The sequence below is a fragment of the Malaclemys terrapin genome, chromosome 7 (genome assembly GCF_027887155.1).
Source record: "Malaclemys terrapin pileata isolate rMalTer1 chromosome 7, rMalTer1.hap1, whole genome shotgun sequence".
NCBI classification, from domain to species: Eukaryota; Metazoa; Chordata; order Testudines; family Emydidae; genus Malaclemys; species Malaclemys terrapin.
The window spans coordinates 109,377,970-109,400,427 of record NC_071511.1 but is presented as its reverse complement, the minus strand read 5'-3'; the positions used below and the strand labels follow the sequence as shown (position 1 = coordinate 109,400,427).

General features: G+C 41.9%; 1 protein-coding gene across 1 annotated transcript in view; it reads left to right on the top strand.

Annotated features, from left to right (window-relative positions):
- Positions 1-18,038, top strand: part of BTBD16 (BTB domain containing 16) — a 41,416-nt gene extending 23,378 nt beyond the window's left edge. The window contains exons 12-17 of the mRNA XM_054035544.1: positions 9,343-9,434; positions 10,311-10,393; positions 11,917-11,994; positions 13,121-13,219; positions 15,308-15,496; positions 17,828-18,038. Coding sequence (XP_053891519.1) covers positions 9,343-9,434; positions 10,311-10,393; positions 11,917-11,994; positions 13,121-13,219; positions 15,308-15,496; positions 17,828-17,896 — 610 coding nt within the window. The 3' untranslated portion in view covers positions 17,897-18,038. The remainder of the gene's footprint in view (positions 1-9,342; positions 9,435-10,310; positions 10,394-11,916; positions 11,995-13,120; positions 13,220-15,307; positions 15,497-17,827) is intronic.
- The last annotated feature ends 4,420 nt before the right edge of the window (positions 18,039-22,458 follow it).

Here is a 22,458-nt window from a genome sequence, read left to right as displayed (position 1 = left end):
ACTAAAATTGTCATTAAAAAATGCTTCCTCTTGAGGAAATGGAAATTTGAACAATGTTTTTATCCCAGTCATCCTATAAGTTCAAAAGATTAAGTAATATTTCCCAGAAACTGGGTTTGAAGATATATATATTTTTTAAATTACAGTTGGAATTTCTGATTCAGTCCTCTGAGGCCACACTGGTAATTGCAAGCTTTGTTTTCAAGAGAAGGGTAGAAGATTTATCTTGACTATGCTATTGTGCACATAGACAAGGAAGGAAGAGGATACACAACATAGGGCAGGATTTAGCAATATATATCTGTTGTTGCTAGGTCTCACAACTTTATTGTACATCTCACAATATTTGATATGTGGTTAAAGCCCTAGCTCCTAAAGGCAAGTGATGTGAGAATCTCATTCTTAAAAAAAAAAAAAAAAAAAAGAGAGAAAGTTAAGTTCGTTAGCCCTCATGATTACAGAGAAGAGCCTGAAAACCTGAACCAAGTGTACCCTAAGGCTCAGAAAACCGAAGGTAAATACAAAGAACTCCCAAATTATTTTTGTTAACTCTCCTGATTTTGAAGACAATCTCATGAGTTTGGGGGCCTGACTCATGATTTTTGAATGCTTGGGGTCAGCTATAGGGTATGTGCAATTAGTATAAGAACTATGTCTACTAACACCCAGTTTTAGGTAGGCCATGTCTTTTTTGGAACTTGTGCTTTGGCTCTCAGCAAGTGGGATTGCAAGTACTTTGAACAATAGGAGACTCTCCTTAGATGTGTAGAACTAGTTCACGTCAGTAGGGGAAAGTTTTAATGTTCACTTTACAGCAACTAGGCATGTGCACGACTGCCTATTTATGGTATGATGTAGTGGAGAATCAAACCTTAAGGGTAGAATCTTGATTCCATTGAAAGGAATGACAAAACTCCCATCCATCTATCTAAAATATTTCTGGGATGTCCATCACCATAGTATCAGAGCACATGTAAAGAACAAGCTTTATCTCCGTGAGAGGAAGTTAAGATTGATTAAGACTGCTGAAGTCATGGATATTTTAATGAAAATTTTCACTATTTGGTTTAGTTTTCTTTTGAGGCTTTGGGTAGTTTTTATTTTTCCCTTTGTAATATGAGGATGTGAAAAGCCCAGTACACCCAACACTTCATACTTTTGAAACCAAGAACAGAGCTGGTAAAATATTTGAAAAAATCTTTTATACATTGTTGGCAAGAAAGAAAAAAGATTTTACACCCATATAGTTACTTTTTTTCTCCCCAAGTTTCCTCCCCAAAGCTGTTTCAATGGTCACTTGCACATATGCACAGTGGTCACCACTGACCATTTACCAATTGTTAGCACACAGGCCTCTGATTCATACTGAGAAAATAGGGCAATCGGCTAGTTATCGTAGGTGCCTGTACACGAATGCAAGAAGCCTGGGAAACAAGCAGGAAGAACTGGAAGTCCTGGCACGGTCAAGGAACTATTCATAGATTAATAGATTCTAGGACTGAAAGGGACCTCGAGAGGTCATCGAGTCCAGTCCCCTGCCCGCATGGCAGGACCAAATACTGTCTAGACCATCCCTGATAGACATTTATCTAACCTACTCTTAAATATCTCCAGAGATGGAGATTCCACAACCTCCCTAGGCAATTTATTCCAGTGTTTAACCACCCTGACAGTTAGGAACTTTTTCCTAATGTCCAATCTAAACCTCCCTTGCTGCAGTTTAAGCCCATTGCTTCTTGTTCTATCCTTAGAGGCTAAGGTGAACAAGTTTTCTCCCTCCTCCTTATGACACCCTTTTAGATACCTGAAAACTGCTATCATGTCCCCTCTGTCTTCTCTTTTCCAAACTAAACAAACCCAATTCTTTCAGCCTTCCTTCATAGGTCACGTTCTCAAGACCTTTAATCATTCTTGTTGCTCTTCTCTGGACCCTTTCCAATTTCTCCACATCTTTCTTGAAATGCGGTGCCCAGAACTGGACACAATACTCCAGCTGAGGCCTAACCAGAGCAGAGTAGAGCGGAAGAATGACTTCTCGTGTCTTGCTCACAACACACCTGTTAATACATCCCAGAATCATGTTTGCTTTTTTTGCAACAGCATCACACTGTTGACTCATATTTAGCTTGTGGTCCACTATAATCCCTAGATCCCTTTCTGCCGTACTCCTTCCTAGACAGTCTCTTCCCATTCTGTATATGTGAAACTGATTTTTCCTTCCTAAGTGGAGCACTTTGCATTTGTCTTTGATAAACTTCATCCTGTTTACCTCAGACCATTTCTCCAATTTGTCCAGATCCTTTTGAATTATGACCCTGTCCTCCAAAGCAGTTGCAATCCCTCCCAGTTTGGTATCATCCGCAAACTTAATAAGCGTACTTTCTATGCCAATATCTAAGTCGTTAATGAAGATATTGAACAGAGCCGGTCCCAAAACAGACCCCTGCGGAATCCCACTCGTTATGTCTTTCCAGCAGGATTGGGAACCATTAATAACAACTCTCTGAGTATGGTTATCCAGCCAGTTATGCACCCACCTTATAGTAGCCCCATCTAAATTGTATTTGCCTAGTTTATCGATAAGAATATCATGCGAGACCGTATCAAATGCCTTACTAAAGTCTAGGTATACCACATCCACAGCTTCTCCCTTATCCACAAGACTCGTTATCCTATCGAAGAAAGCTATCAGATTGGTTTGACATGATTTGTTCTTTACAAATCCATGCTGGCTGTTCCCTATCACCTTACCACCTTCCAAGTGTTTGCAGATGATTTCCTTAATTACTTGCTCCATTATCTTCCCTGGCACAAAAGTTAAACTAACTGGTCTGTAGTTTCCTGGATTGTTTTTATTTCCCTTTTTATAGATGGGCACTATATTTGCCCTTTTCCAGTCTTCTGGAATCTCTCCCGTCTCCCATGATTTTCCAAAGATAATAGCTATGATGTGATTGGAATAACAGAGACTTGGTGGGGTAACTCACATGACTGGAGCACTGTCATGCAGGGTATAAACTGTTCAGGAAGGACAGGTGGGGGAGAAAAGGTGAAGGAGTTGCACTGTATGTAAGGGAACGGTATGATTGCTCAGAGCTCCAGTATGAAGCTGGAGAAAAGCCTGTTGAGTATCTTTGGATTAAGTTTAGAGGCGAGAGCAACAAGGGTGATGTGGTGGTGGGCATCTGCTGTAGACCACCAGGCCAGGAGGATGAGTTAGACGAGGCTTTCTTCGGACGACTAACCGAAGTTTCCAGATCACAGGCCCTGGTTCTCATGGGGGACTTCAATCACCCTGACATCTACTGGGAGAGCAATACAGCAGTGTACAGATAATACAGGAAGTTTTTGGAGAGTACTGGGGACAACTTCCTGGTGCAAGTGCTGGAGGAACCAACTAGGGGCCATGCTCCTCTTGACCTGCTGCTCACAAACAGGGAAGAATTGGTAGGAGAAGTAGAAGTGGGTGGCAACCTGGGCAGCAGTGACCATGAAATGGTCGAGTTCAGGATCCTGACAAAAGGAGGAAAGGAGAGCAGCAGACTGTGGACCTTGGACTTCAGAAAAGCAGACTTTGACTCCCTCAGGGAACTGATGAGCAGGATTCCTTGGGAGGCTAATATGAGGGGGAAAGGAGTCCAGGAGAGCTGGCTGTATTTTAAAGAAGCCTTATTGATGGTGTAGGAACGAACCATCCTGATGTGCAGAAAGAATAGCAAAGCTGGCAGGCGACCAGCTTGGCTTAACAGAGAAATCTTCAGTGAGCTTAAACACAAAAAGGAAGCTTACAAGTAGAAACTTGAACAGATGACTAGGGAGGAGTATCAAAAATATTTCTTGAGCATGCAGGGGTGGCCAAAGCACAATTAGAATTGCAGCTAGCAAGAGATGTGAAGGGTAACAAGAAGGGTTTCTACAGGTATGTTAGCAACAAGAAGGTGGTCATGGAAAGTGTGGAACCCTTACTGAATGGGGGAGGCAACCTAGTGACAGATGATGTGGAAAAAGCTGAAGTTCTCAATGCTTTTTTTGCCTTGGTGTTCTCAGACAAGGTCAGCTCCCAGACTGCTGCACTGGGCAGCACAGTATGGGGAGGAGGTGAACAGCCCTCAGTGGTGAAAGAACAGGTTAAGGACTATTTAGAAAAGCTGGACATGCACAAGTCCATGGATCCGGATCTAATGCATCCGAGGGTGCTGAGGGAGTTGGCTGTGATTGCAGAGCCATTGGTCATTATCTTTGAAAACACCTGTCAATTGGGGGAGGTCTTGGACAACTGGAAAAAGGCAAATATAGTGCCCATCTTTAAAAAAGGGAAGAAGGAGAATCCGGGGAACTACAGACCGGTCAGCCTCACCTCAGTCCCCGGAAAAATCATGGAGCAGGTCCTCAAGGAATCCATTTTGAAGCAGTTGGAGGAGAGGAAGGTAATCAGGAACAGTCAATATGGATTCACCAAGGGCAAGTCATGCCTGACCAATCTGATTGCCTTCTATGATGAGATAACTGGCTCTGTGGATATGAGGAAAGTGGTGGACATGATATATCTTGACTTTAACAAAGCTTTTGATATGGTCTCCCACAGTATGCTTGCCAGCCAATTAAAAAAGTATGGATTGGATGAATGGACTATAGGGTGGATAGAAAGCTGGCTAGATTGTCAGGCTCAATGGGTAGTGATCAACGGCTCAATGTCTAGTTGGCAGCCGATATCAAGTGGAGTGCCCCGGGGGTTGGTCTTGGGGCCGGTTTTGTTCAACATTTTCATTAACGATCTGGATGATGGGATGGATTGCACCCTCAGCAAGTCTGCAGAAGACTCTAAGCTGAGGGGAGAGGAAGATACGCTGGAGGGTAGGGATAGGGTCCAGAGTGACCTAGACAAATTGGAGAATTGGGCCAAAAGAAATCTGATTAAGTTCAACAAGGACAAGTGCAGAGTCCTGCACTTAGGATAGAAGAATCCCATGCACTGCTACAGGCTGGAACTGACTGGCTAAGCGGCAGTTCTGCAGAAAAGGACTTTGGGATTACAGTGGACGAGAAGCTGGATATGAGTCAACAGTGTGCCCTTGTTGCCAAGAAGGCTAACGGCATATTGGGCTGCATTAGTAGGAGCGTTGCCGGCAGATTGAGGGAAGTGATTATTCCCCTCTATTCAGCACTAGTGAGGCCACATCTGGAGTACTGCATCCAGTTTTGGTCCCCCCACTACAAAAAGGATGTGGACAAATTGGAGAGAGTCCAGCGGAGGGCAACAAAAATGATTAGGGGGCTGGGGAAAATGACTTACAAGGAGAGGCTGAGGGAACTGGAGTTATTTAGTCTGCAGAAGAGAAGAGATTATCCCTTTTCTTCCTGCAGTCCCCTGCCTGATTCACAACACAATATCCAACTTCTCCACCAATGATGAAGGGGTCCTACAGTCTCCTTTATTACACAACCTTTATTCATTCCAAAGCAGGTTCATCCTATGCACTGTATGAGTCAGGAGTCCTGTAGAAAAAAAAAGTATATGATCATGTGATTAATGACTGTATCTGAATGCATATTCACAAGGGGCCAGATTAAGGTTGCACAGGCAACCTTAATCCTGGCATTTCCTAACTTTTGCGTGCTTCACTTTGCAACGCTAACAATCTTTTAACATAGGTTTTTGTGCGTAATTTCATAATTTTTTTAAGCAACCTGAAAATCCCCCCAGAAATTCCATCATGTGGCATCATATGGACCCCCACATGGTTCATCAGCATGGTTGGAACCTTTAGATCTACCACACTGACCTCTGCTACTTGAGCTAATGGAGTAACTGATACCAGTAGTAGGTTGTCATCCTGCATATGAACTACAACTAGAGCAGAATAGGACACTTTGCCAGTGAGTTTCATAGATATTTGCTGACAGCAAAGCAATGGTGAGACTCAGGAATCTTGGGTTCCATTCCAGGCATGGGAAGGGAGTTTGCTTTAATTGGCAGATTCTTCTGCTCATTTTCCCTAAACTTGACCCCTTTTGTCTCCACAATAGGTTAGGCAGCCCAAACCATACTGCCAGTGGCCAGAATCAATGTAGCAGCATTTGTTATCGCCGGGCCCATAGGTGCTGGAACTAAGGCTGCAGCACCCCTGGCTTGAAGTGGTTTCCATTATATACTGGATTTAGAGTTTGGTTCAATGGCTCTCAGCACCCCCACTATAAAAATTGTTCCAGTACCCCTGGCCACACCTCCTCTTGGCCCTGTGGTGTGTGGAGGAGGCCTAGTAAATAAACCTAGAGTTATTCTTCCCAAATGGAATCCAGGGCTTTTCTAGACCCCTTATGCCGCCACACAGTTTAAGGAGTTAGAGCAGAAAGGGGAATCCTTCCCCTGCAGTTGCATTCTTTGCAATGCTGAAGGTTAGACTGCTGTCAAATAAGTCAATGGAGAGCAATCTGTGGAAATGTGAATTACATAAGAAAGAGCCTTTTCCCCTTGCCAGATGTTGATTTGCTTCGGCAGTCTAACCGTCAGCATTGCAAAGAATGCAACTGCAGGTCTGAAGGACACTGTTTGCAACTGCAACAACTCATAAAAGGAAATATAAGGGGAAAGGCATTTTGTCTTATCAAATACCATCTAAGTGATGTGGGTAAATTAGTGAACACTTGGCAACTTTGTTTAGGATACAGTCTGCATAGGACTGTATTCTTCCAGCTTGGCAAGGAATTTATCTTGAAGTGCCTAATTCCTATTAATCATTACATAACATAAGTTGTTAGACATTATATATCTCTCTCTCTCTCTCTTGTGGCTCTCAGCACAACACTGGGGGTTGTGAAGAGGATAGTGCAGGGCCATTTACGTTGGGTCTGTGCTGCTCCTGTGCTGAGGGAATCCTCCCTCAGCCCCTTGAGACTGATTAATGGTCCTTCTGTGCCCTCAGAGTGGTTAATAGGGGCTGCAGCGGGGGCCAGCATTGGCCCCAAGAAGTTTCATTTGCAAACAGAGTTTTTAAGTCGCATAGAAAATGTTGTATGAACGTGCCCTAGAGCAAGCTTACGGACAATCAAAAAAAAAAAAAAAAAAAAAAAAGCCATCATGGGGATAGGGTGACCAGAAAGCAAGTGTGAAAAATCGGGATGGGGGTGGGGGGTAATAGGAGCCTATATAAGAAAAAGACCCAAAAATCGGGACTGTCCCTATAAAATCGGGACATCTGGTCACCCTACATGGGGATTGGGCTGTATTCCCAAATATTGCTGCTCATAAACAAGAAAAATGATAGTGTCACGGTCTCTGGGTAGGCTGCTCCACTGAGACCCTCTTCCCATCGCCAAGTGTGCCCCTTTCAAGTGGCAGGCCCATGACACCACTTCTCTTTGGGGCAAGATCCTACAATCCAACCACTCTCTGTCTGTGTCTCTTATAACCCCTCTTGCCCCCAGTGCTAACTGTGACTAATTCAGCAGGTCCAGCTGGGGTTGGACCCTACGATGGTTTCTCTCTGGGAGCTTGTGACAGTATGTGTTTGCAGTGAGTCAGAAACAGCTTCATCAGAACAAAGTGTGATTTTTATGACCTAAAAGGTACACAGTGCTTGGAGAAGTAGATTTAAAACAACAAAAACCTACCATGGTATTACCTTATCTAAATTTAACCTCCATTTGTAGCTCAGGCCGGTCTTTTTCCCCATCTCTGAGTTGCAAGAAACAGCCTACACTGCTTGCAGACTTCTCCTTCTGTCTCTCCAGGGTATGTCTACATTGCATTGTAAACCTAGGTCTGTGGGACCCAGGCACGTGGACTCAATGTTTCCAAGCCTGCAAGTGAGTGCCCACACTGCATTGTAAACTTGGGTTTACAATTGCTTCTCACACCCATGCTAATAAGTCTATGTTGCACTGTGCAGACCTTTTAACTTGGGGCTGTGGCTTGAGCTGCGTCCACATTGCAAAATGACAGGGTTTGCACTTAGGTCACAACAGGAGTTGGGCTGCGACACCCCCCAAGCAGGGTCCTAGAACCCAGATCATGAGTGCTTGCTGACCTGTCAGACTGATTTATGCCTAGACAGAAGGGGGGCTTGGGCTCAAGCCGGAGTCACAGCCTGGGCTTCATGTGCAGTGTAGACATACTCTCAGTGAGTCTTCCCAGCCTGCCAGCTTTTTCACGGACACGTCCTGGTCAGCATCTCTGGCCATTTCCCTCCTCCCTTTCTGCCAGTCAGGGTTTTGGGATCTTTTGAGTCTCCTTTGATTCCAGGCTAAGCCTTGGGAAGAGTAAAACATCCTAGCCTGGACAGAGCCGGCTATGTAACTTCTCCCCCACAGCTGATGGCCCAGCCATTGTTAACTCCTTTGAAGTTGTGTACATGATGCTGACTTATCTGTGTTGTTGTTTTACCTCTCCTGCTTGGTCCCTCAACAGCCCATATATGGCCTCCTTTGATTAAACTCTCTGCATTTGGGCAGGCAACAATACATAACTGAACAGGGAAACTAAGTCACACATAGTCCTAGAAAGTAATGCAACCACTTTCCCAGTTCATCACATCTGTAATGGTCACATGCTCAGTCAAGCTATTTTAGGTCATTTTTAGATAAGTTTTACATATATTAGTTATCATTTTCCTCACTTTCCAATCTCTGTACAGCTGAACTCATGATATTAAGAGCACCTGGCTTCAGAAATGAGGGATAAATAAAAAAGAGAGAGAGACTGAATCAAATTTTAAAAACTGTCCAAACCATTTGTCATTTTTTTCTATAGCAAGGAGGTTGACAACAGTGTTGCTGGTAAGAGCTTAGTGCAACAACATGGGCTTGGTATAGGCAGGGAAATTTTTGTTTTGAGTGCAACTCTTGACTCATGGAAAAATAATCTAAGCGTCTCGGGCTGGTCCCTGCCTTGATCTGCCTTTAGTAAGCGACAGCCTGTTTCCAAATGAGTTCTGAGAAACTTGCATGATAATGTTTTCATCTCCTTTTGAGAGGCAATAGTCATTTGAAGTACATTTTTAAAAGCAGACTCACTATGTGAGTTGTTGGATTTTTTACTTTAAATGTGTGGAATTTGGTGACCATGTGTATCCAAATCCTACCATCAGTACATGAGCACAACTTCCAAGAAGTCAATTTTATTTTAAAAAAACAGTGAGCGGATATGAAATTAAATCAGTACTTTTTAATTCCTATGCTATAAAAGAAGCCTTGTGAATGGGTCAAATACAGTCCAGCTGAAAACTAGTACAGTATGTTGAGAGATACATACACAAAACCAAACCTAAATAGCGAAATTTAGAATGTGGATATGAAATCATTTTGGGTTAAGTTACGTTTTCTGCTACTTTGTTTTGTTTTTAGTTTACCCAAGAGATGTTCCTTTCTGGAAAGGGAAGCAGGACAGAGATATATAACTGTTTTTCAATCCCTTCGTTTACATGGAATAACTTCAAGTAAGTTTATAGTGTGTTTGTGACCTAAGAAGCATTGGCTCACACTTTCAAACTAGCATTTGAAATTACACTCACAAAAATTCAGTGTGTGCAAAAGCCCGATTTATGCACACAGGTGAGCATTTCCATATCAACTAATTATGCAACTGTCTATCTAGCTTACATAGGCACACTGCTTTTACACACACGCAGAACGTGTAATGAAAATTAAAAGTGAAAACTTTGGCTCACTTGTAGGAATCGATATTTCAGTGTTTAAAATTAGATTTCTCTGAAATATATGAAAAATATTGGCCCTTGAAATGTACACCATACAGGCGAAGGACAAGTGAATAGGGGATCTTCAGAGCCCAGCAACCTTCCAAATCAATGTCAATACTTACCTGTGGGGTATATATTTTATACAAATCTAGTCTAACATTTTTGTTTCCGTACCATTTTATTGAATTTTATCTAGAGGTGCACCCAAATCCCTGGAGCTGACCATGTTAATATGTGCCAATTTCATAGCCTTATACACCCCGTGTGGACTAATCCTACCACAGGATAGGGCTATGAAAAAAAATGCACAATTGGATGCAAGCAGGAGTTATTAATATGCAAGTGGCAGTCTGCACACGAACATGTGCACCCTGACCCTGACCACTGAGACCATCCCCAGAATGCCACTCCCTAGCTCCTTTTGTGGATGATTTGCACAACAACCCTTCCGTGAATTACGTGGGGAGTCTGAAGTGAGACTGGGTGATGAATTTTTAGTGGACTTCTATGTTTGGATACTCCCACATTGCCATAACTGTTCTCTGTAATATGTCTGCTTTAATTCCTTTTAATAATACAATTTTATTTATCAAACTTTCCCCCCAAATCCCAAAGGTAAGCATCTGGAGGATTTACGACAGATTAACTTCCTCCCGCTGCCATGGCTGACACAGATTCTGTCCAACCATTACCATGCAGTGAGTGGCTTCTACATTGTTCAAAAACTGAAAGTGTTTATATATATTCATTGGAGCTCAGACGTTATCTTATATTTTGTTCTGAGGGAGTGCCTCAAGGCCCCAGTCAGGATATGGGCCTCATTGTGTCAGCCAGGTAATGTACAAACAGAATAACAGATGATCTCCTGGCTTTAAAAAACCTGTAGTCTAATTTTTCCTATGTTAAATTGCTTTGCTTTGGCAATCTTTGCTTCCGAGCTTAAGATATGCTAGTGGATAATATGATGTTTTTTTATGCTGTCATACACAAACACCCAGCTGTGCTTTCTGAGAGAGTCTGTTTCCATTAACAACTTCTTAGGGCTGGTCCACACTGGGGCGGGGGATCGATCTAGGAAACACAACTTCAGCTATGAGAATAGCATAGCTGAAGTCGACGTTTCCTAGATCGAACTAAGTTTACTTACTGCAGGTCCACGCGGCGCAGGCAAGCTCCCCCGTCGACAGCGCTTCCTTCTCTCGGCGAGCAGGAGTTCCGCAGTCGACGGGGGAGCGCTTCTGGGATCGATTTATCGCGTCCAGATGAGACGCGATAAATCGATCCCAGAAGATCGATCTCTACCTGCCGAATCGGGCGGGTAGTGTGGACCTAGCTTTAGACACTTCTATTGTTTTGCTATTGGTGGGTTTTTTTCCATATAAGCAGATGGGGACAAATTCATACATGGTATAAGCAGGTATATCTCCCATTGAAGTCAATGGCCTTGCAAAATGGGAAGAGGAAGACCGAGCACAGCTGCATAGAACTTGGACCATTCCTGAAGATGTGCCCCTAGTCTGCACTGATTCCTGCTCCCTTAGGAGTTTTGTTGCAATTGGTTGCTCAGGTCAGCAGCTGCATATCTCAAACGCATACTTTCTGAGAAGGGAAAAATGTGTAGGGGAGTTAATGCTACTTCTAACAGAAAATACTGAAATAGAAACTTGAATCAGAACATTTTACCATAACTTTCCACAACATAAATTTACTCGGCTTCATTAAAAAGATCTTTTTTCTATTATGGTCCTGATTCTCCATTGTCTTGCACCTGGTGTAGTTTTTTATACCTGTGTAGTAGGTGTAAAATGCTATTATTCTGATTTGGTAACAAGTTACACTCACTTTACAGCCACTTGGCACAGGTGTAAATGACTACATAAGATGCAAAACAGTGGAGAATTGGGTCCAGTGTCACTAATTGCTTAGTTGTTCCAAATCACTAGGAAGTGGTACAACTGTACAATCTACCATACATTGTCAATGTATATACAGAATACTCATTCCTATGAAGATTGCCTCACTGAGAAAGCAGCAGAAACAGTCATAGGTTCCAGAGTAGTGTTAATCTGTATCTGCAAAAAGAACAGGAGTACTTGTGGCACCTTAGAGACTAACAAATTTATTAGTCATAGGTTCTTTGTGCATAGCTTTGTGCTTCTTTTATATAATATATTGAATCAATGGACTTCATCAAATGTGGCATATTTTCCTTTCCCTTTAGCTGGAGAATGGTGGTGACATGACATTGCAGAAAGATTTTTCCATGCAAGCTGTGAGATTTGGTCTGCTGCTTAAACAGGTATGTAACAAAGAAATCAAAACTGTATGTTGGGAGCCTTTAGGCTTTGGTGTGCTTCTTAGTGGATACCAGTATTTTTACTCACATACTTTTTATTGTAAAAATGGCAGCTGTTTTCAGATCTGTAATCTATTTTAAATGGGAAAACAAATCAAGTAAGATGAGCTACATTTGTTAGTCTAGTTAGTTTCTTTGTTAGGATAAAGAAAAATATTTTAAATAAATGAGACAAAGTAGAAATGCTAGAATAGGTATATTAATTCCAAATCCTACTTTTCATTGTATTCACGGACCTTGAAAAGGGCAGAGGGTGAGCTGGGAATGAGTTGACTTCAGTAGGCATTGGATCAAACCCTACGTAAATTGACAGTCATCTATCTAATTTATAGCAGTTGCAGTCCAATTCCAAATAGGCTAGTGTCTACAAGACCAAATTCACTGTCATAATTGTCTCTGAAGTAGCCAGTGATTGAATGGACCTGAACATCACTCTCAGACTGAGACACATGTGGGAAGAAGCTTGCACTGGCACTGCCTGTGCTGCATCGGTTTTGTGGGGTTAAATGTCTTACTGACAATTCTGAGGGCTTAGGTAAGGCTTAAGTAATGCATTGGCCTTGAGCTGGCCCTCTGCACTGTGGTGAATTCCACTCTGGATGAATAGACAACTCATTATATGTAATCAGGCACAACTGAAGACCTTCCTTCCTGCTCTACCCTTCCAGGCTAAACTCCTAATGCTCCTCCATCCCAATATGTATCCTATCTCCATACATATTGGAGACACCTTTGAATTTGATGAGCACATAGAAGCAAAGAACAATAAGACACAGACCCCAAACTTCCAAGAGACATCCCCCGAACCTAAAAGTTTCCCCTGCCTTAAAGTCCCCCTTACAACACGTGTGGACCTAGAGCATTATAATTTTTCATGTCCGTATTTGATTGTCATTGCGCTCCTTATAGCTTTCCATTAGTTTAAATATAATTTCACAGTGACTGTATTTTTTCTTTTACATGACAAGCAAAACAAGATAGATTTTTCCTAATAATAGATTTGTGATTTCTGCCCACATATTTTTGAGATTACTTTGGATAGAGTTTTTCCTTTTTAATTGTCCTTTAGGAGCCAAGATATCATGAAGAAATAATTTCCATTTATGGATTCTTCTTTGAGATAAAAGCAATCAGACACGAAGCTTCAGCATACAGCTTTTACATTCAAGTAAGATAAAGGCACCACATGCCTTATGTGAATTCTGTTTATTATTTATCTGATTATTATGTTTATTGTTTATTATGTGTTTATTCTGTTGCATTATGTAAATTCTGACCTTGCTTTAAGGTAATAATTTGAGGTTGAGAATAAAGGCAAACAAATGTAGTGTGAGGGTGTGGGATAGTACAAGCATCTTAATGAGTTTTCTTCCTTCTGACTGCAAAATGATTACCAGTATTCACGTGTCTCTGCACATGATGATTTTAACTAGAACCAGAAGTGGGAATACTAAAATACCACAAACAAAAATATTCACTCTTTTAAGGTGTCAATCAATAATCAGGAAATACTGGAAAATCCATAAACAGTTTATTCTCAAGTGATTTTCCTAGCCCAGTTTTGAGAACACTAGTAGCTGACTATCTACATGAAATATCAGCAGTGTCTCCTGCCTAATAAAACATGTCATCTCACATGTTCTTTGTATGGTATCTTCAACAGGGCATAGTAGAATGGATATAATCTGGTACTTTAGTCTAATCCTTTTTCTCCTAAAGGGCAGGTAATGCTCAGCATAGTCTTTTGGAACACGCTAATACTGGTAGCAAATTGCATAATGAGATGCTGACTGAAAAGTGTTTCATAGTGTACCTGTTACCATTTTAATTCTTCCTTCCCTGTAAGAGTCTGGTTTTAATTAAATGTCAGTTAAATGCCAAAGTGAGAACTTCTCTCCTAGCTGTTTTAAAGTGCTCGGTTCCCTTTATGTTTTGTGGCTTATTATAGATTTGAATCATCAATGTGGTGGTTTAGTTTGTTTAGCAAAATTAACATGGTCAGTAACAATTTCCTGTTCAAATAAGTCCTAGAACATATTGCTAAGTTTGATGTTTGTAAATATTGTGGGTGCAGTACAGAGGACCTAATCCTGCAAGTCTTCTGCATGAGAAACTCCCATAGCTTCCAGGTGATATAGGGCATGATCCTATAAAATTCCCACCAAAGTAATCAGGAGTTCTATGCTTGCAGGGTCAGGCCCGTGATTAGAAATGAAAAAGGTACACTGAGAAGTGAATGTAGTAACACTCTGGTCATGCCCCATCCCATTCCTCCCCTAGCCCTACCGGGAGCTGCTAGAACAGGCGACATAGGAAACAGCTACACTTGTGCTATACTAGGTGGGGACTTCCTTGAGCTGGGGAGATCCAGCAATTTTCCCATCCCTTTTTGTCACTAAACCAAGACAAAGGGGGCCAAATTATAGTAAAGAATCGAGCCTATTGTTTATTTTCTTTTTTGCATGGAAATTTAATGACTTTTCGTAGGACCAAACTCAAACCTGGCATAAGTAACTGAAACACCACTGACATCAGTGAAGTCTCATTCATTTACACAACTCTTAGTTTGGACCAGAGTGCCTTTCATCCAGAAGGATTACAAAGCGCTTTAGAAACTATAGGTCCAAACCAGCAGTCCTTACTCAAGACAAATTCCTAGTGTTTTCAAAAGAAATTTAGACACAGGAAAGACTGTAGTACCAGGTCCTATATACAGAGAAATCATTTCAGTCATCACTGAAACATGTCAGTTGTTTAATAGTGCATAAGAATCTGACAGAGTACAGGCCCTCAGGTCAAGAACTGAAGAATGCCTTGTCCATTTGAAATTACTAAACCAGTTTTAGGCAGGCAAGGGTAATTACCAAGAATTTGGCTCATGAGATATTCTCCACTCCTATTGAAAGTGCCATAGAAACATTAATAACCAGAGCTTGGTTTTACATCTCATCAAGAAGACAGCATCTCCTGAGGGCCATTTGTTCAATACAGAATCAGGAAGAAGAATGTCATCTATTGACTCACCAATATAATTCCATTCAGCCTCTAGAAACAGATATTCTTGGAGGTCTCCCAAGTAATGACCTGGTCAGATCCTGCTTAGATGAGTACTTGCTGTGATCCTGAAGATTTAAATCTCAAATACCCAAAAGTGGAACGGATGTATATTTGAGTTGGTTCTCTAATAAACAAATGGCATTACCATTATATTGCATATTTCAGATTTTTAACTGACTTGGATGTAATGTCTTTTCAGAGAGTCAAACAAACAGACCCAGCTTTATCTTTTTTTACTGCTGAACGTAGCCCTGTCAGCCTTAGGCAGGAGCGAGAAGTTAAATATGAAATAAAAGCACAGTGCCTGATGGATGGGAAATGGAGGGAATTCAGTACTGATCAACTTACCCAAAAGTTTGGCGTTACCAAACCATCCTGCAAAAGCCAAGTAAGTATTTTTTAAAAATATAAACTCTGCCATGCGTAGCCTTGCTATTTCTAAAAGTTGAGATACCATTCATGTAAAACGAACATTCCTCACATTCAAAAAGCTCAGACATTGACATGATACTATTTCAAAGTGATACACAAGACTGAAAAACCCAGTAGAAATGTGTGTGAATTCCAAAATATGAAATGCTGACAAATGCTTTAGAAACACTGGACCTGATCCAAAGTCCATTGCAGTCAATGGAAAACCTCCCATTCTGATTTTACATTATTAAATACCGATGACAAACATAATGGCATTTGTGCCCAAAGTGGAACACTTTGCCATTGATAGGAACACGCAAGGTTCTGTCTGCAAGTACATCTTAGACGTCACCACCAGTGTCTAGCAGTTTGTTTAAACAGCTGCCTCATATAGACTGCTGACTTGCGTTCCCTTTTGGCATATTTATTTCTTCATCCTTTTCCATTTATCCTTGGCAATCTAGGTAACACAATTAACTAACTTGGGGCTTCCTAATGGTTGCATAGTATTGGCAAAATTACAGTTGGTTAATATGGTATCAGCATAATCTTCTTAAAGTTTAAATGTTCTGGTCATCAATGCCAGTATTTCTAGCAATCCAGTCCTTAACTCAAGTCACCCCATAAAAAATGGTTTTATCCAGGGTCTGATTCTGGGAAGTGTTGACTTCCCTCAACTCCCACTGAAATGAGTGGAAATGGAGGGAGCTCCGCCCCTCTCAGAAGTGAAATGCATCAGGCAGAGGTGAGGCCTAATGGAAATTTTTAACTGGTTAACCCAGCAAAATAAATCACTCAAGCAGTAGTAACAGTCTATGTGAATCAAATGTTTAAAATGGTGAGTGTATTTCTTTCCTTAATCTTACTTCAAATGCAGGTTAAACCAAAGCCATTCACAAAAGGAAATTGGCCAAATTATGTTGAGCAACCAGGTTGTGGATGTAACTGAAATCAGAATTTATGCTAATACACCTCTACCCTGATATAACACGAATTCGGCTATAACACGGTAAAGCAGAGCTCGGGGGGGGCTGCACACTCCAGCGGATCAAAGCAAGTTCGATATAACGCAGTTTCACCTATAACGCGGTAAGATTTTTTGGCTCCCGAGGACAGTGTTATATTGGGGTAGAGGTGTACTTTGTGTTTATATAACATGCTTTATAAACATTAATTAATCCACAGCCCCCCTATGAGGTAAGTTAATACCTCATTTTACAGATTGAGGCATAGCCAGTTTAAGTGACTTGCTTGAGGTCACAGATGTGGTTAGCGACAGAGGCGAATGAAACCCTCATGTGCAGACTGCTAGTCCTGTGAACTAACCACTAGACAAAGTAGACAAATACATTTATAGTGGTATTAGTCAGGGCCGGCTCTGGCTTTTTTGCCGCCCCAAGCAAAAAAACCTTCAGGGCGGCCGGAGCGGCAAAGCACACACACACACACACACCCCTGGAGCAGCAAAGCAGAAAAAAAAAAAACTGCAGGGTGGCCGGAGCCAGGGTGCAGGGGGACTCCCTGTGCTGCAGCGGTGTGCGCGCCCGGTCTATCGGGGAGGAGGGAGAGGGAGCGGGGGGGAGAGAGAGAAGGGGGCAGCCAAGGCTTCAGCGGGGCGCTTGCCACGCGGCCCCTCCTGCTGCGCTGCCTGCCAGGGGGGCTCCGTGCCACTCCGGTCACCTGGGAGGGAAGGACGCGGGCTGCCCTGCCGAGTTTGCTGCAGGGTGCTCCCCTCCTCCGCCCCCTACAGGGCGGCCAGAGCTGCAAACCAAAAGAAAAAAGAAAAAAAAATGGGCGGCCGGAATGCCGCCCCTTGGAATCTGCCACCCCAAGCATGAGCTTGTTCGGCTGGTGCCTGGAGCCGGCCCTGGTATTAGTACAGATTATACTCCACGTGCAGAATACCATGTTCCTGTGAAAACATGGGAATAGGTTGTTCCATGTTTAGATTCTAGAGCTTCCTTTAGCAAAAAGTCATTTAAAAAACATTTAAGGTTCATCTTCAGGCCTCTATGTCATGACTTTTTGCTTTTTATTCAGAAAACAAAAGTATCTGTTCACTCTGCCTTCAAAACCCAGATTCCAGGTACAGATAATACATTCTTTGCCCCGCCCAAGAAAGCACAGTGACCAGATTTACTCCTTACTCATTTAAAGGGAAACTGCCTCCTCAGTAGAAATTCAAAGAAATAGTTTTGCAATTTTTCTGCTGAAACAAGCACTAAACATGAGTCATTTTGTAGTTAACTAATTATGGTGTTAGATAAATACTCCAATGTTAATTTTGGTTTGGTTTTGGGTGTAGGTCTTGAAAGCACGAATACCATCAATTCCAGTCTATGTGACATATGCTCTTCTTTTTCCATCATCTTGATTTGCTAAAAGAAAATAAGCTCTAGAATTTTCTTTCGCCTGAAGAACTGATTTCAGCACTTGATATTATCAGCAGAGGCGAATCGTGTACTTTAAGGGTACAGGCTGCTTAGCCAACTAACCACATTTGTCATAGTATGAAAATAAACTGCAACCTTTCCTTGTGTCATGCTCATTTCAGGATTACATTCTATCAACTGCCTGTTTCTGTTCTCCATAAATTATAACTGCAAATTGGCAATTTCTATTTTATTAGACATGGACTCAAATTACAAAATCTATCTCTAGACTTCAAACAGAAAGTTTGGGGGTGTTCAGACCTGGGTTTTCCCACAGCTCCATGGTGTATTTCTAGCTTTCCATTATTGAATAATACTTTCCGAGTTGGCTGCAACTATGTGAAAAAGCTGTTGCTTCTGCAAACCATGAATGAGACTAAGGTAGGTCACTAGTACCAATTAATCGCTACAATTTCTACATACCACTTCTGTGCTCTATATCATCGCCTAATCCTTAGTCATAGCCCTGGGTGCAACAATGTTGTTGCTTGCAGTCTAGTGCACAGTTTTCATTAGCTTTTGTGAGCTAGAAATAAGAGTACCACCCAATCATTTTACCACCTCCATTCATACTGGACAAAATACAATATATTGGCTGAAAACCTGGCTTTGTTGAAGTCAATGGGAATTTTGTCACTGACTTCAATAATGCCAGGATATCACCCCCGCCCCACATCCCCACTCTGGCACCCTTATGCCATGTAAAAGGGCTGGCTGGAGCAACGTAAAGCCCTGTATCCTTGTAAGCCTCTGTACAGGACTGGGGTGGAGCTGGGGTGCTACAGCACACACTGTGGGCGGTAGAGCAGCCTGGAGCGGCTGCCAGAATTCAGAAAGATACCCAGAGCAATCTAGGATATGTCATGAGCCTTTCCAGCCGCCAAAACAGCCCAGTATCAGGTCACAAGGATGGCTTAAAGCTTACTCCACCCCCTCCTCTGAGCAGGTGCAGCCCAGAATCTCAACCTTGGTCTTTAGTCAGCTAAAATCAAATGTAATGGATCTCATCTAACCTTATTAAATCCACAAGTTGAGTCTAAACTACATGTTTTGATAGGATGTTTCCAGCATTGTCCATTAGAGAGTTTTTCTTCTCTCCCACACCAGTCTGTTTTAACATACCTCTTGATGAGAATATACATTCAAGATGCTTTATGTAGGAGTAGTGACTTGGTTTTCAGGTTATTTATATACAGTAAAACAACAGGTGCTGTAGTCTCATGAACAAGTCAGGGACTTGAAGACAGTAAGCCAATTCTGCTCTCGTGAACATCAGTGGAGTCACTCCATATTCAACCTACTGACTCTCAGGTATTACTCCCGGCTCTGTCAACCATTGTTTACACCACAAAGCTTTTCCTAACCTTTCCTACTGTGGTGACCAGCAGTTCAGCTCCAACAATAGTAACAACAATGGGAGCATTAGTGTAGACAAGGTACTAAGATCTGCTGGTGTTTTAAGCACTGTGCCACATAGAGCTGAGAATGGTAAGGTGACAAAGCACTTAAAACACGGGTGTCTATTCTACACTAGCACTTCCATCTCTGAACCCCACTGATGGAACAGAACCAGTAGCAGAAACAGGTTACAGTATTATTGTACACATTCATAGATAAAATACAGGCAAAAATGTTACATACAGTACCTAACCCACAGTAGTAATCAGTGCCTGAACTGGGATTCAAAACTATGGATGAGATCCTCACTCCTGCTCCAGCCTCTTTCCTCCAGCTAAAAGGCCCAGAGGGGCTCTAAAAGCCTCACTTCCAGCAGGGAGATGATTCCCCTGGAACAGAAGCTATGAGAGTTGTAAGGCTGTGGAAAATCCAGACAGCATTGCTACCCTTAGGGTTCCCATCATTTATATAGGGCACCGGGGCTAAATTACACTGTGGGCTTCTACAGGCCTTTGAGAAGCCCAGGATCAGGAGGGTGGTAACGGTGGCTTAATGCCACCTTATCCCCCTAAAAGGCAAGATCTGTATTGTGCATCTCAGAGGTGCAGCACAGAATCTTACCCCAAAGATTCCTTCATGCCCCATCCTGTGATCAGACAACTAGCCCATGTCTGTATGAAAAAACAAGAGAGTGCTAACAATTATGAAATCATGCCATGGGAGAATAATGTTGCTTATTTGTCAGAAAATACATCTCTGAGGAGTTTTATTTGATTCTCACACACACTGTCCCCATTATAATCCGCCTCTTTATACAATGTGACCCAATGGCATCTGCAAAGTTCTTGGCATCTCGAAACAGCTATGAATAGATCACTGTGTATTTCTGATTAAGTCACTTCATTTGTAATTCTGGTCAGACTTGCATTCCTGTAAATACATTTACTCTCATGATTTTCACTACATAAAATACAATTTTCTTGCAATTATGGGGGCAGGAAAACATTCTCTTTAAGACCATCTCCACAATTCTACAGCATGAGGTTTATTTTATTTTGGCTAATACACATGGAACTGTCTGTTTTTTTGTATTTTCTCCCTACAGAAAATCAAAAAATATATATAAATATTTCAGCTATCTTATATTTTTGTCAAGTATCAGGGGGTAGCCGTGTTAGTCTGTATCTACAAAAACAACAAGGAGTCTGGTGGCACCTTAAAGATTAACAGATTTATTTGGGCATAAGCTTTCGTGGGTAAAAACCTCACTTCAGATGCATCTCCTTGTTGCTTATATTTTTGCAGTCCCTTCTGTAAAAGTATACCCAGTTACCAGATGGCTCAGTCTTTCGGTCTAAACTTTTTCTGAGAACTCTACAATAAATCCTTGTTTAGTTATCAAATAGTGAAATATAAACATTGGCTCATTTTAATGAATCATCTTGTTACTCAAGTGCTTTCTTCCATTGTGATCCAGTATTTTATCCATTATAGTTTCTTTATGTTCCCCTTTATCCTAAAGAATTGCCTAATGAGCTAAAATAAAAATCAAGAAGTATTGATCCTGCGGGGATGCGGAGAGCTGGGAGACGACGGACTGGGCATACACGCTGATCTTTTCCCACATACTCGTAAACAAAAATCTTCATTAAAGGAGAGTTAAGGTTGAATGTGCATATCAGTGGAGTCCAGCGAACACCCTGGACAATATTGTAATTTCTTTACAAAAAATCCACAATTAATTAAAAAAAAATTACAAGGCCAGAGCCCCTCCCCTCCAAATTCACTTTGTGCTACTGAAGTAGCAAAAATTAACTTGAAAGCTGCCCTATTAGGTCACCACAGATTCAGCTCTTCCCATGTTGCAGGAGAGAGCCTTGGGGAGTTGTTAGGAGACAGAGTTGAGCCACTGTGTAATGTATTCCACCAATCCCCAGACAGTGGACCAGTCCCTAGGGGATCCTTTCTAGCTGCTCTGAGTTAGTTAAGCCACTAGTTTGCATTAGCTGTGATGTTTAAAAGAAAAGTAAAGCTAAGGGTGTTTCAGCAAATGCAACTATACTAAGTTTATGGCAAGGGTCAGCATGTGATTGTGGGAAATTGCAGGAAATATGATGTAGTTACTGAGAGAATGCAGACAGATGTCAGAGATATTTTTGTATTTGTAAACAAACAGTGGAACACCCAAGCCAGGTCTTTGCAAAGTCTAGTGGAAAAATATCCGTCAGCCAAGTGAAGGAAAACAAACTTGAATCACACAGCAGAAATACGTGCTGTTTTCTTGATCTTTTCCTAGACCTTGGGGCGGGGGAAGCATTTGAGTGTCTGGGAGATAGGGATGACATACTTTGTTCTTTAATCATTTCAAGAAAAAAAATCTGCCATATATATATTTGCAAAGGTACAATTTCAGCATCATCACGTTCTTCCAAAATGATACCTAATCCTTTCCTTTTGTTTTCTCTTATATTTTTGGATACTCACCCGCCCACCCCCACCACTAATCTCTCTTCTTTTTACATCTTTCCCACATCCGTCTGCTCAGCTACTCCCATCTCTTCCCCCATCTGCTTTGCACTTGCCTGTTCAGTTTCTTTATTCCCTTCAGCCACCCTTGACCTCCCTAACACTCAAAAAGTCTTCTGTGTATTTATGACGTTCGTAACCATTGTCACTATTTCAATATTTTTCCTGTTATTCCTTCCCTATTAACCTAAGTAGTTCACTAGACACAGTAATGCCTTCTTAACCCTAGGGTCTTATTCTGCCACCATTAGGCTATGTCTGCAATTAAAAGCCTGAGGCTGGCCCATGCCAGCTGACTCAAGCTAAGGAGTTTGGGCTAAGGGGGGTGTTTAATTGTGGTGTAAATGTTTGGGCTTGGGCTGGAACCCAGACTGTAAGACCCTGTGAGGTGGGAGAGTCCCCAAGTTTGGGCTGCAGCTCAAGCCCGAATATCTATACCGCAGTTAAACAGTTCCTCAGCCCAAGCCCCATAACCAATGCTTAATTTGTGCCAGGACTTGCCAGGGCTGAGCCCAAACATCTCTGGGGCTATAAAAAATTGTAATGTAAAAAAATTGCTTGTGCCCTGACACCTAATTGC